This window comes from Dermacentor albipictus, chromosome 3 (assembly GCF_038994185.2).
Source record: "Dermacentor albipictus isolate Rhodes 1998 colony chromosome 3, USDA_Dalb.pri_finalv2, whole genome shotgun sequence".
In the NCBI taxonomy this organism is placed as follows: domain Eukaryota; kingdom Metazoa; phylum Arthropoda; class Arachnida; order Ixodida; family Ixodidae; genus Dermacentor; species Dermacentor albipictus.
Genome location: NC_091823.1, coordinates 115239698 through 115252194, shown reverse-complemented (window position 1 = coordinate 115252194; position 12497 = coordinate 115239698). Strand labels below are relative to the sequence as shown.

The window sequence follows — 12497 nt, the reverse complement described above, 5'->3', positions numbered from 1 at the left end:
AGAGAGAGAGAGCTAAATATTGAGGACAAAGGATTAACTTTAAACACATCGATAATTTTTATTTTTAAAACTGCGCAACTAGCCTCTCGACATCTTTAGAGCCTGGTTGCAGACAAGCTTTTCAAGGACAACACCAATAACACACCAATAAACAACGCCAATAAAGTTTGCCAGGATGTCCAGGCTTCTTTCTAAACCCCCTGGCACGAAGATATACGTCGATCAGTATTTGTACGGCAAAACCTGCCTTATGAAACGCGCGGAGAACGAGATGAAAGCGTTTATTTTCCTTCGCTAGCAGCTAATGTTTTATCATGCCCCTCTTAATGTGGCAGCGGTACGCCTTCATTTTCGGAACATTTACAGACCTGCAATATTTTTTTAACCCTCCTTCGAGTCTCCATGACGAATGGCTCACGCCGGCTCTCACAAATAATTTTCGATAGCGAGATTCCTTTCCTTTCTTTTCTTTCTTTTTTTTTTGCGAGAACGGGCCGTGCTTTTCCGACTATTACAATCAGACGTCGGTAGCTTCGTGCACGTGACTTTGTTTTGCCAAGAGGTGACGGAGGGTCGAGAAAGAAGGGAAGGAGAAGCTCCCCCAAGCTACGCTGCTTTTCCCTTTTCCCCCTAACTCCGCCTTCGCCCCCTTCCTACGCTCTCAGCTTTGCTTTGCGTGACAGTTTGTCAAGCCTGCAGTGAATACACAGTGATTCGGAGGAAGGAGAAAATGATGTTTTGTTCTGCTACCCGTGAGGGAGCGCGGCTCAACATCAGGGGGGGGGGGGGAGAGGGACAATAAAGGGAGGAAGGCCACCTGCTATTGGCCAGTTATCCCCTGCGCCACCTGAGGAGGAAAGCACACGTGGTAGAGGGGGTGGCAACTGTTGTCTAGCCGGGCAATGATATAGCTATAAGTACGACTCGGGGTCCCTTTGGTTTACCTCACGCGTGGATAGCGAGTAGACGTCCTGCCCCGGTGACCGTCCAAGATGCAGCTCCTTACGCTGGCTGTTATCATCGTCCTCCTGCCCGGCCTGGCTGTCAAGCCTGTCGTCGGTAAGTTTTTCCGTCTCAATTGAGCATTCTATTCGTATCGTCTGTACCGTTGTGGCGTGCGTGCCCATACTGGACAGCTTTCTTGGTTGTTCGCATCCTGCGGATAGCACGTATTTCTCAGTGCTATGGGACTGTTTCTTTTCTGCGTTTTTATGCTGCGATTTGTGGTCGGTTGTGTTGCGAGGCCCTTTTTGCGATCATTGCGTCAAGTTCTGTGTATTCTTCTTTTTTTTGTACTTCTAGATGTTCAGTATTTGCTCGCCGTGAAGACGTGGCCCCTGGCCTATTCCGCATTTTGCTCGAACTAACGGTGACCTGTTATCTCCTAATCTTCGCAGCGTACAGCGTGAATGTCAATGTCACCTCGGACGTCGCCGAAACAAGCCGCACCGCTCCGATGGCCCTGTTTCCCCTGGCTCTGGCCCTAGCCACTCCGGCCGTAGCCATAGCCCTGGGGGCCCTCAAACCCGTCCTCCTGGCCATGGGACTGATCTACCTGGCCTTGTACGGCCTCACCTACGTTCCAGTGGTGGGCGATCTACTGCAATTCAGCTTCCGTGCTTTCGGAGCGGCCGTCACCGACTCCATGTCGCCGGGCGTGGGCCGAGACCTGCTTCGCGTCGTGGGCCTGGACACCGAGGCCTGCCGCACCCGGGCCATCTGCGAGGTCACCGCGGACGCGGTTCGCAAGTACCCCACGGTCGCGGCCATGCTGTGGTCCCTGACCGGTGCCGTTCAAGCCCACGCGAACAACGACGTCCTCCAGAAGGGGCTGCTCGGCGGGCTGTCCGGTCTCGGGTGCGAGTCGCTCTACTCGACGTGCTCTCAGTCCCCGTTCGAGAGGCTCATGAGGACGATGAAGTCGTAGAGCTCTTCACGAAACGCACTAGGTTCTTCCACTTTAGGCTATTTTCTAATAAAAAATAAATTATTCCCAGATACACGATTCTTGTCAAATGCCTAGGCGCTTCCGCGTTGAGTACTGAGTGAGTTTCGCTTTATTCCTCACGCGCCAGCGCAAATATCATAGTACACGAACACCGACGTTGAATCCAGCCTGACACATGCTTTGTTTGACCTCTGCTGATGGACGCAAACTGCTAGTCGCAGAAAAGAGCGCCAAAAGGCATACAAGAGAACGCAAGCTGCGCGTGCTTTAAACAAATAGGAACGCTTGGGTTTTAAACCGCAATGGCGGGTGTGTTCCAATTCTGGCCAGCATCGGAGACAGCTACGTAAAGCCTAGACAGCTTCGAGGCCATGTAATGGAATGCATTTCGAACCGTCTGCGATGTTCAGGAAAGCCCACATTATTTCTGTATTTAAGCCTGCGAACCTCTGAGTAAGGCCGTAAGGAAGCGCGTCTACGTTTTCGTGTGCGTGGAGACCCTTTCTGTCAGCAACCGTGCGTCCTGCTCAGCCACCATCTTGTGTGGACAGGAATGTAGCCTGCATTGTTCCTCTCTTCGATACTGTCTCCGCGAAGCTGTCTACTTTGACGTCTACGGCGAGTATTGAAACGCAGCCCACACCGCGCGCGCTCCGTCCACAATCACCGTCCTCGTTTGCACGCCAGGATGGCGTTTTCTCTCTCTCTCTATTTCATTGCGGGGGGGGGGGGGGAGGTGCGATGCCGAAACCATGAAACTCCGGATTAATTTTGACTAGAAGACTTTGCATGTTCTCGCATTTCGCCCCTATCAAAATACGGCTGAAAGCAACGGACGGGCCTGTGCGATCTCGCCGCAGTGCGCTTACTTTTGACAACGCCTGCTGCGATGGGTAACTACATAAGAGGAAAAAGTGAAATCGGGAAAGAAACATCTTCATAATTAACTCCAAGGAAAGTTCATTGCTTTTCGAAGCGAGATGTGGATGCCTTAGAACACGCCCTTAGAAAGCGACATATAACAAAGAAGAAATAAAGCTAGCAAGACGGTGGACCATGGTTTATTAGAACGTGAAGATATCTGTCCAGTGGTCGATTTCGGCACGTCTGCCCTCCTTGAAGCCCTTGGGATTCATCGAGAGCAGCGGTAGACATTAGTAAATATGTCCGCAGTAGAGATTAGTAAGCGGCGATTGGAAGATTGGTGGAAGAAAAGTAGGGAAAGAAACGACAAAAACGGACATGTTCAAAAACAAAGTTAGCAATAAGTTTGCTTATGGGAATCCATCATGGATTTTTTTTCCTTGTTTCTTTTTAACGTAGGTAGGACATTAGGTAATGTAATAACAAGAACTTGGTGGGGCAACCCACCGCCCCGTTCCAAAGGGGACGCTCATAGCATCCATCCATCCATACAGTGATTAACATGGGAGACATACTGTCCGATTCGGTGTGAGATACCGCGTCCGACGCGTCGGAACGACAGCCGGAATCGAGGCGTGTTGTCGTGCCGAAGCGCCGGATCGGACGCCTGGCGTGCGACAAACCGGACAGGTTTTCGTCGTCCGACGCGCCCTACCACAACCGTACCGTCGTTCGGCCGCAGCCCGGCATTTTCGGGCGAGTGCCCGCACTGTGGGGAGGTGTTTGCGGACACCTACCCCATGGTGTGGGCATGCCCCTCTAACCCTGCTTTCCCCCCCAAACCCCAACCCTAGCGGAGAGGACTGGGAGGCCACCCTGCTCGGCTGCTCAACCCTCCAGGAACAACGTGCCCCGGTGGCCCGAGCCAAAGCCGCTGCAGAAGCCACGGGGGTCCCGGACTAGGGACCGCTCCCTAGACTTTGTAAGGGCTGGGCCGTTAGGGCTCAGCTCACAGCTGTCTTGTAAATAGAAGAAATAAAGTTTGTAACCAAGCAACCAACCAGCCAAGGACAGCGCGGCTGGCGTGTGACGTTCCCTGACGTTCCCTCCACACAGACGGCGCCGGCAGACAGGTTTATCGCCGCTTGCTTTTCTTTTTTTTTTACTTGTCGTCTACAATTCGTTTGTGGTAAGAAATAGTAGCCAATTCTGTAAGATTATTTTGAACATGTGCCTGTTCTGCAAAGCAGCGCCAATAGTATATTAGTGCTAAGTTACTGGCGAGAAAGGGAGGCGCGATGCGCAGGCATTTCGCAAGTAGAGATCCCACACCGATCGTTTCAGCGAGGCCGCTCGTTTTGGCTTGCATGTCTGGCCTTCTCATTGGCGGCGTCGATTAGGGAAACCAAGCGAATTTAATTACAGGCGGCATAAGTGTACAGTGTTAAAGAGGACCCTGAACCACTTTTTATCGAAGCACAGAAAGGCATTGGAAATAAAAATAGGCTATTTCATAAATACTCTGCTGCAAAAAGTAATCCAATGCGTCCTGCAGAAGCGAAGTTATTGGCAATCAAACACGGCCTCCGCTGTGCTCCCGCTCTTTCTTCATTGCCTCGCACTGCGGAGGCTACGGCGCAGTGGGGCGTGCCCACAACGCTCCGCCTTCTAAATGTTACCGTGTACGCAGTTCAAATTTCATTTTGGATGTCAACGTACACGCCACGACTACCGCCTTTGGTGCCTACGACGCGCTAAAGATAAGCCAAACGCGGTTGTCCTCAGCGAACCGCAGTGCGCTTAGCGAGTGGACTCGTGGCGGCACCCCGCGGAGGCCGCCACTGCTAGCCACCTAGCGGGCGCTTCCAACAGTACGCACGGGAGCAGTAGCAGACGACAAGCCTTTGCAGCAAGGATCAGCTGAAGTTTACGGCTGCGATTTCTCCTTTGTTCGGGTGCCAGACTGCTTGCTCTGCGTTGACAGCTGTAGGGAAGACGTTGGCCTCTGAGGGAGTGGGCATGAACACGATGTTACAGGTGTTTGGTACAACCCGGTCCACATATGTGCCAGCTGCGTCCCGCGGACAAACGCCATGAACCCCATTTACACGAAGTGGAGCTCACGTTAACTAGCCGCTAAATTTTTTTGACTAATGCGATATCTCGAACACTTTATTTTTAAATCTTCCTTTGCCGTAATGCTGCTTCTGTACCTCAAGACAGCTTTAGTTTAGCGTAGGCTATGCCATTGCGTACGCTATAAAATACCGGGTCGTCACTGCGCATGCGCAGGACACTAAACGACCCATAGCGTATAGCGTACGCGCGCTATTTCACAGATTTAGCGTTAGCGTTAGCGTCTTTGCGTGGTTTGCGGAGTTTGCGTGAAACATGGCGGCGGTCCCGGCTGCCCGCTTCGAATTGATATTGGCGTTGCTTTTGTAAAATGCCCTTCGTTCGTAGCACATGATTGTGCAAACGGCTTTCGCTTAGTCTCAGGCCGCTTCCGCGACAGATTATTATGGATAACCTTGTGGTGTTTTCAAAATCGCTGCTCGTTTCGAACGAGTCGAAGCCCAACAAAAGAAACGTTCGAGATGTCAGCGCCACCTATCGCTACAGTGGGTAAATAGCCTCAACGACGACGTATGGCTTCTGAGATCCGAAGAACTCGCAGGCCAACTAAAACTGCAAAAAAACCTGCGTACGCTAAACTAAAACTGTCTAATAATAGGCAACCGTCTTTAGTGCAGACTTACATCTCAAACAAATCTGCACGCTGCGATGTCTACACAAGCCGTTGTGATCGTTCTGCCGATGAACACAGGTGACATCGCCGAATAAGTGCAGTGAAAGTCGCCTCAACAACGGTATTTGCGAATTTAGTGATGAAAACCCGTACACTAGTCAACGAAGTCAGCAAACGCACGGGTTAATAAGAGCGCGTGTTAGCGCTGTACCGCCAATGCAATTCTGCTGCATACGTCGATGAACTGCCGTCCCCGCTGCAGTTTTCGCAGTTTTAACTTCCCCAAGGGAGCTGCTTGGAACGGTAAAGATTAAGGTATGACCAACTTTCCTGTACTTTTTTTTTAATGTTCCTAGAGAGAGATATCACATGATATTTAAAGGCAGAGCAGTGCCGGTCAAAGTAGATGGGTGCTGGCGGCAATGCCAGGCTTAGTCCTCTGCGGCGTAAGCAATGGTAAGCAAATAAGAAGAATTCAGTTGAGCCCGACATTCACATGCAAGAAGGGACTACCGTTGTGAAACAAACAAATCACTCGGCGTAGTAAGTCTGCTCGAGCAGCATCGAGGGGTGATGACTTCCCAAACGTGACGCGAACTTTTCAGCGAAAATGGAACAAAAATATCATATGCAGCGACTATTAGTAATTCTCGCCTTGAACCACCTATTTTCTAAACACATTTCCCCAAAAACCGCAATATCTAAGATGCCCTTGATCAGGAAGAATAAGGCTGTTAAAGAAGCACTTGCCATGGTATCAATCCGATAAGACAGAGCGTTATTTAGACCCTTTAAAAACGAGGCAGGGTGAAAACGTCGTACCTCAAAAAATCAACTGTTATGCATGAAGCAACTAGCAACATTTCAACATGTGCGAACCCAGGTGAAAATATTCAACTGGAATCCAACTGGTTCCAACTGGTATTAACTGGGAACAACTGGTTCCAGTAGGAAACCAACCGGTCCCAGTTACAGGTCAACTGGTCCCAGTTAGAAACCAACTGGGATGAAACTGGTTCCAGTTGGGATCCAACTGGAACCATCTCCAGTTGTACTGGGAGCAAATGGTCCCAGTTGGTATGCAACTGGAACGCAACTGGAACCATTACCAGTTGTACTGGAAGCAAATGGTCCCAGTTGGGATCCAACTGGAACCTGAACCAGCTGTACTGGAAGCAACTGGTTCCATTTGGATTCCAACTGGAACTTTGACCAGTTGTATAGAAGCAACTGGTTAGTAGTTGGGATCTGTACTCGTACAACTGTTAACATAAAAAAGTTGAGTTAAGCGATATGCTGCAACGAGTGCGACATTAGAGATGGGTTTTATCCGACACAAGATTTATTTATATGGATAACTGAATCATGCAGGATCCTCTTGCGTAAATGTGGAGCACATTGCCTTGACACGTACGCGTGCTTTAGTTTCAACGCACTAAATTTGTGAATGTTGGCCCTAGTCTTTAGTTGTCTAATGAGGCATTGGTTCGTCTCATGACGTTGTTGCGTGCCTGACCGACATCGCGGTGTTATGGTAATGTTGCACCAACTTTGTGCCGCTGACGTCGTTGCCTAGCTAAGCGCTAGTGAGCTGTATGGCATTTGGTGGAAACAACTGGTGTTTGCAGCACGGCGATATTACTTCCCTACGACAAAAAAAGAGAGAAAAAGGAAAAGAAAATGCTGAGCAGCGCATAGAGCTACACAACGCACGCTTACTACGCGTCCATGGCTAGTCTAGTACAGTCTTCCACACGGTGAAAGAATATTATGATGCTTACACCGACAGTGCTCTACCATGACTAGCCACTGTACCATGACCACAACAACCGCCATTTTGAAAAAAAAAGAAACATTAGTTGCGTATCTTCTCATGATCGGCTGAAACCTCTATGGCTCAAACAATAATAATGATATAGCAATAAATTTAAATTATGTCAAATAAAAGTGAAATAAAATTCTTACCTCACATAGATAGCGTAATATTTATTAATAGCGAGAAACTTCATCACAAATACGAAACTGTGTAAACGTGCGGCGTAGTTCGGCAGCCATATTAACAGCAAGCTATTCGAGCGAGACATGGAGCGAGGCGTGCGCAGCTGAAAAGATTTTTCTAGAGGAACCTGTGGTGTCATTGCCTGTGTAACCTCATTTAAGTAGTATTAGTGTTGGACATTTTCACCTTTGGAAGACGGCATGATTACAGGCCAACGGTACGTGACACCTGTTTTAACACCGACTACGCGGCTTTGTGGACCCATCGTGTTTGGATTGACGTGCGCACTTTTCCCTGCTCTTGATTCTGCCATTTGGAGGTAATTATATATTGAACTTATTTATGTTTCGAGTGCAAGTGGTTCTTTATCACAAAGGTGTCAATACTGCAGCACATTGTCGTTGACTCGAGTGTTCTACTACGTGACGTTTGTACACATCAATGCTTGCGAGCTTGGTGCTTGTTTTTGAGCCCCATTATCTGCGAGTCAGACGCGTCGTTTTTTTTTTGTTTTTTTTTTTCACGTAACTTGCCGTAGGTTCCGGCGTAAACGATGGTGCCCGCATTACTTCCAGAAAGTACTACACAGTTCGTGTCGCGCATACAATCTGATTACTCTAGGTTCAGCGATAACATATATACACAACAAATAGTCAACGATAGCATTCGAGTAAGCTACAGCCATGCAGGTGCGTCTTGTGCAGAGCGATAAACTTAAGTGGCCAGTGGGTGAGTGCAGTTACCGAGAAAAGTTCACGTGTCAATACGAACCAGTGTCGTGCAAGACTTGTGCTTTGAATAGCACACAGAAGTATCTGTAGCTCTGCATAATAACGTGTAGCAGAAGTGCATACACTACTGATACACATGTCTGTATGATGTATAAGTAGAATTGCTTGTACGAAGTGGTTGCCTTTTTACTGAATGCATATAAATATTTCTTTCAGATGGTGATGTGCAAGAGTTACGAAATGTGTAAACGTGTGCAAGGTCATCAAGGGAGCATTCAAGATGTTTCATCGCTAAACACAAGCTCAAGTGTCCCAATAAATGTCCAATTTCAACACCAAGCTGCTTCGGCTGCATAAAGTTCACTGAATCGGCTGGTTCTTTGCGACACGCGATGGCAACCACAAAAAGCATACAAGCTATGGCCAGCTTGAATCCCACTTGTGTGTAAACGTTTACCAGTGGTTCCTGCTGGCCATGGCTCACTACCTCTATTGCACAATCGATGCCAGTTGCAATAGGAACTGGAACCTGTTCCGATGTGGACCAACTGGGACCAGTTGCAAAGGGGCCAACTGGGACCAGTTGCAATGGGGACCAACTGGGACCAGTTGCAATGGGGACCAACTGGGACCAGTTGCAATGGGGATCAACTGGGACCAGTTGCAATGGGGATCAACTGGGACCAGTTGCAATGGGGATCAACTGGGACCAGTTGCAATGGGGACCAACTGGGAATTGTTCCATAAACCAGTTGAACTGGAACCAGTTGCATTCCCAGTTGGAAATTTTCACCTGGGAAGCCACGCATAAAATACATGCAAAAACATGAAGTGTGTGACAGCTGGTGCGAGGATTTACCGGGCCGCATAAAACCAACAGTTTCAGTTCTTGCGAGCTTCAGTAGCTTTAACGGAACACAATGGGCTTGTGCAGTCGTGCTGCTTATCTATATATAGCGCAACGCATTCAGAACCTTAGCGTAATGCCTTTAAACCGCATGTTGCACTGCATACGAACTTCCTCGCTTACCCGTCTAAACATGATCGAACGGAAGAAAGACCGACACGTACGACAAAGGAAAAGACGAAAACAAGAAATTTCCCGCTTAACGGCGGGGATCCATTGCTCCCCCTGATGATGCCCTGTGGGGAATTATTAGAACCGTGTCAGGGGCACGTTTTTGCCAGTATATGAGCCCCCCACCACGCAAAAATTCTTATTCGACATTCCTTGGAGCTTTGGCCACCCCAAACATGCGAAGGGCGTTGCTTATTTTGCTCTGAAAACGTAAGACAGAGAGGCACGATCAACGACGCAGCAAACTGTGGCGCGCGGCTGCTCCTCGTCGTGGTTTGTGTCGCTCTTGCGAATTTCTATTAAACGAGCTAAGACGCAAATGCAAAAAAAAGAAGCAGCAGCGGCATCCGTAAAAACACACAATAGAGATTTTCAGCGTTACCGCTATTCCGGCAAATGGGGGTGGTTTGGGCGGATTACCGGATGGTCGGGGGCGTAAACGTGAGCGGCCAGAGCGGTGCAGCCACAGCCCGACTACCTGGTGGCGTAGGGCTCAACCAGACAAACACAGAGCGAAAATTGCAGAAACCTACTATATTCTGCTTCGCTGCTGGTGCAAATTTTCGGCAGCAGCGTAATTGAACACGATTACGCCGCTGTAGAAAATCTGCACCCGTGGCTAAGAAGAATATAGTAATTGGCTCTGTGTTTATGTGGTTGAGCTTTGCACCACCAGCTGGCGCCACCAATCTGGTCGCTCACGTTTACGCCCCCGCTCATCCGGCAAACCGCCCGCGCTTGCCGCACTAAAATTCTCGACAACTGCATAAAAACGCGTGAACTGATTTCCGCTGTTGTAAATTCGTTAGACAGTTGTTTAGATCGTCGCGCTCCAAAACAAACGTGCAGTATTCGTTACGTGTCAAATCTAGCTTCGTAAGCGCTCCTTGCTGGAACTTTGTACGCTCTGTGCTTTTCCTTGTGCATTAATAGGCTAACGTGCAATTTATTTCTGCGCCAAGATCAACACGCGACTGCTGAAACCGGGTTTATTCATACCGCAGCACGAACCGCGCACGCTAGCGCACATTTGTTCAGTCTTCACGTCGTTCAGTCTCAGCTGATTGCTCTCTATTATGTTTCAGCGGTGATGACCTGTCACATTCGAGCCCGAACGACAATACCAGAATACGATCGAGGCGCTTTGTCGACGGAGAAAAAAGTACTTACCTGCCAATTCGCCCAAACCTCTACAATGTTGAGCTGCAAGTGTTACTTTAAGAAAACAGTGTTAAGAAATAGCAGTTCACCTGCTAAAACTGCGATTGGTAGCGGCCGACAAGAGCCGCGGGCTCACCAAGTCAAGTAAAACTACAAAATATTTTACTACACAGACTTTCTGCGAGAAAAACTGGGTGTCCTCCAGAGCACGCATAACGAACGCGCGCTCGCTAGCAGACGACGCACTTGACAACGACAGCAAAATTGAAGACGCCACGTTGTATAACTCATGCCTCAAATATGTATACGTAGTAAAGAGGTGTCAGTATAAGTTTGCAGTTGAAATAAAGCACCATTATAAGAGCGTACGCGTGCAATCGGTCTCACAAGCCTGCAGCGAAATTGCGTTGAATATGCCGCGAAGCGCGTCTCCATCTAATCCAGTTCGCTCGCAGCGCCCTCTCAAAATTTGTCCACATGACAAGCCTCAGCGGGAGAGCGGCGTTCGTGCCACTCAACCATTCTCTAGTTTACTCTAGGCCAAACGCGTCAGTTAATCTAGTAACGTTGCGTCAGTTAGGATGGGCAGGCTGAGAACTTGGGAGCAGCACCGCAGCGATGCATGTTGCAGCTTGGCCTCCTCCTTAAGAGGAAGCTTTAGCTCGGGTGCTGCTATCTAAATACATGTAGAAGGTGAATTCGTTTTTTTTTTTCGGCAACCACTGCACCAAGTTTGGGGAGGTTTGTTGCATTTAAAAGAAAAACTTAAATTCCACTGACTTCTTGTTTCGAATTTTTCATTTACGATGTCAATTTTATATTAAAAATTGACAGAAATCAAAAATTTTCAGAAATCGAAACTATCACGTTTAAAACTCTGTAACTCAGCAAAGAAATACAATATCACCATTCTCTGAATCGCAGCTGATAGTACATCTACAGCAGACAAAACTGATATGTTACACATGAATGTAAAAAAAAATTGTATTATGGAAATACGGCTTTTGTAGAAACCTTGTACGCCACGTAACCAATTCATGTAAGATACAAATTGACATACCAAATTTGTCCGCTTTGACTCCTATAATAGATGGCGTTTACAAAACCGCGATATCTGTTCTTGATGCAGAGCTATTAGTTTGTAAACGTCATGATTCTATTTTTGTGGCACTTTCGAATTTTTCAAATTATCATAAACAAAATTCAGGTCGTAAATTGAAATTCCGCTTTCAACAGATTCTAGAATTTAACTTTCTCTCTCAAATGCAACACATTTCATTAAAATCAATCCAGGAGTTATCTCAGAAAAGCGCTTCTGCGTTTTACATGTATTCGAATGCGCTGCGTAGGAGTTGGGCCCGCGCTAAAGCTTCCTCTTAAACTGTATTAAAGTAGAAAGTTGGGCGAGTTGGTATACATTCATAATGCCGGCGATGGGCAGAGACATGCGTATAATCATTCTTGTCCAATGACAATTCATGCTATCTGCCCATTGCCGGCAATGTAAGTGTAAGCCTCTGCTCAAAAAGAGAACAATTTTGTTTAAGCATACTGATGCATCCACCAGATTAGTCGTGGAAGCAGCCCACATTGGACGAAAGGGCGCGTGGTGCATTAGCCAGCCTTCGATCGCGCTTTCTCAGCAGGAATTAATGTACCTAGGTAGTCCGGTACTACGGTAACAGATGCCCTGTTTACACGTGGCCCGGTTGTGCGTTCCTCGACTGACCATGTGACCGCTTGTGTCGCTTATATACCTGATGTGTGTTTCAGTAAACGTAGTTGTGAGTCAGCGCTCGTCCTGTGTCCTTTCACTCCGTCGTTGTCTTGTTCGCGCTGTTCCCATTATGAATTTCTCTTAAATAATTTGTCGAGAGATCAAATGCATGAATATTAACGGCTTTGCCATTGCCAAAGATGCTGCAAACGAATTCTTGAACGCTATGCACGGTTAAAGCGAGTAAAAT

At 47.9% G+C, this 12497-nt stretch overlaps 1 protein-coding gene and 1 long non-coding RNA gene across 2 annotated transcripts; both read left to right on the top strand.

The window, feature by feature from the left end:
• The first annotated feature begins 992 nt into the window (after positions 1-992).
• LOC135916903 (uncharacterized) lies at positions 993-1927 on the top strand. The gene is made up of 2 exons (XM_065450350.1): positions 993-1059; positions 1398-1927. Exons 1-2 carry the CDS (start codon positions 993-995, stop codon positions 1925-1927), a joined length of 597 nt encoding a protein of 198 aa, XP_065306422.1.
• A 5145-nt stretch (positions 1928-7072) lies between these two features.
• LOC135916889 (uncharacterized) lies at positions 7073-8630 on the top strand. The gene is made up of 2 exons (XR_010569098.1): positions 7073-7879; positions 8508-8630. It is a non-coding gene; the product is annotated as an uncharacterized lncRNA (long non-coding RNA).
• Positions 8631-12497: the final 3867 nt, after the last annotated feature.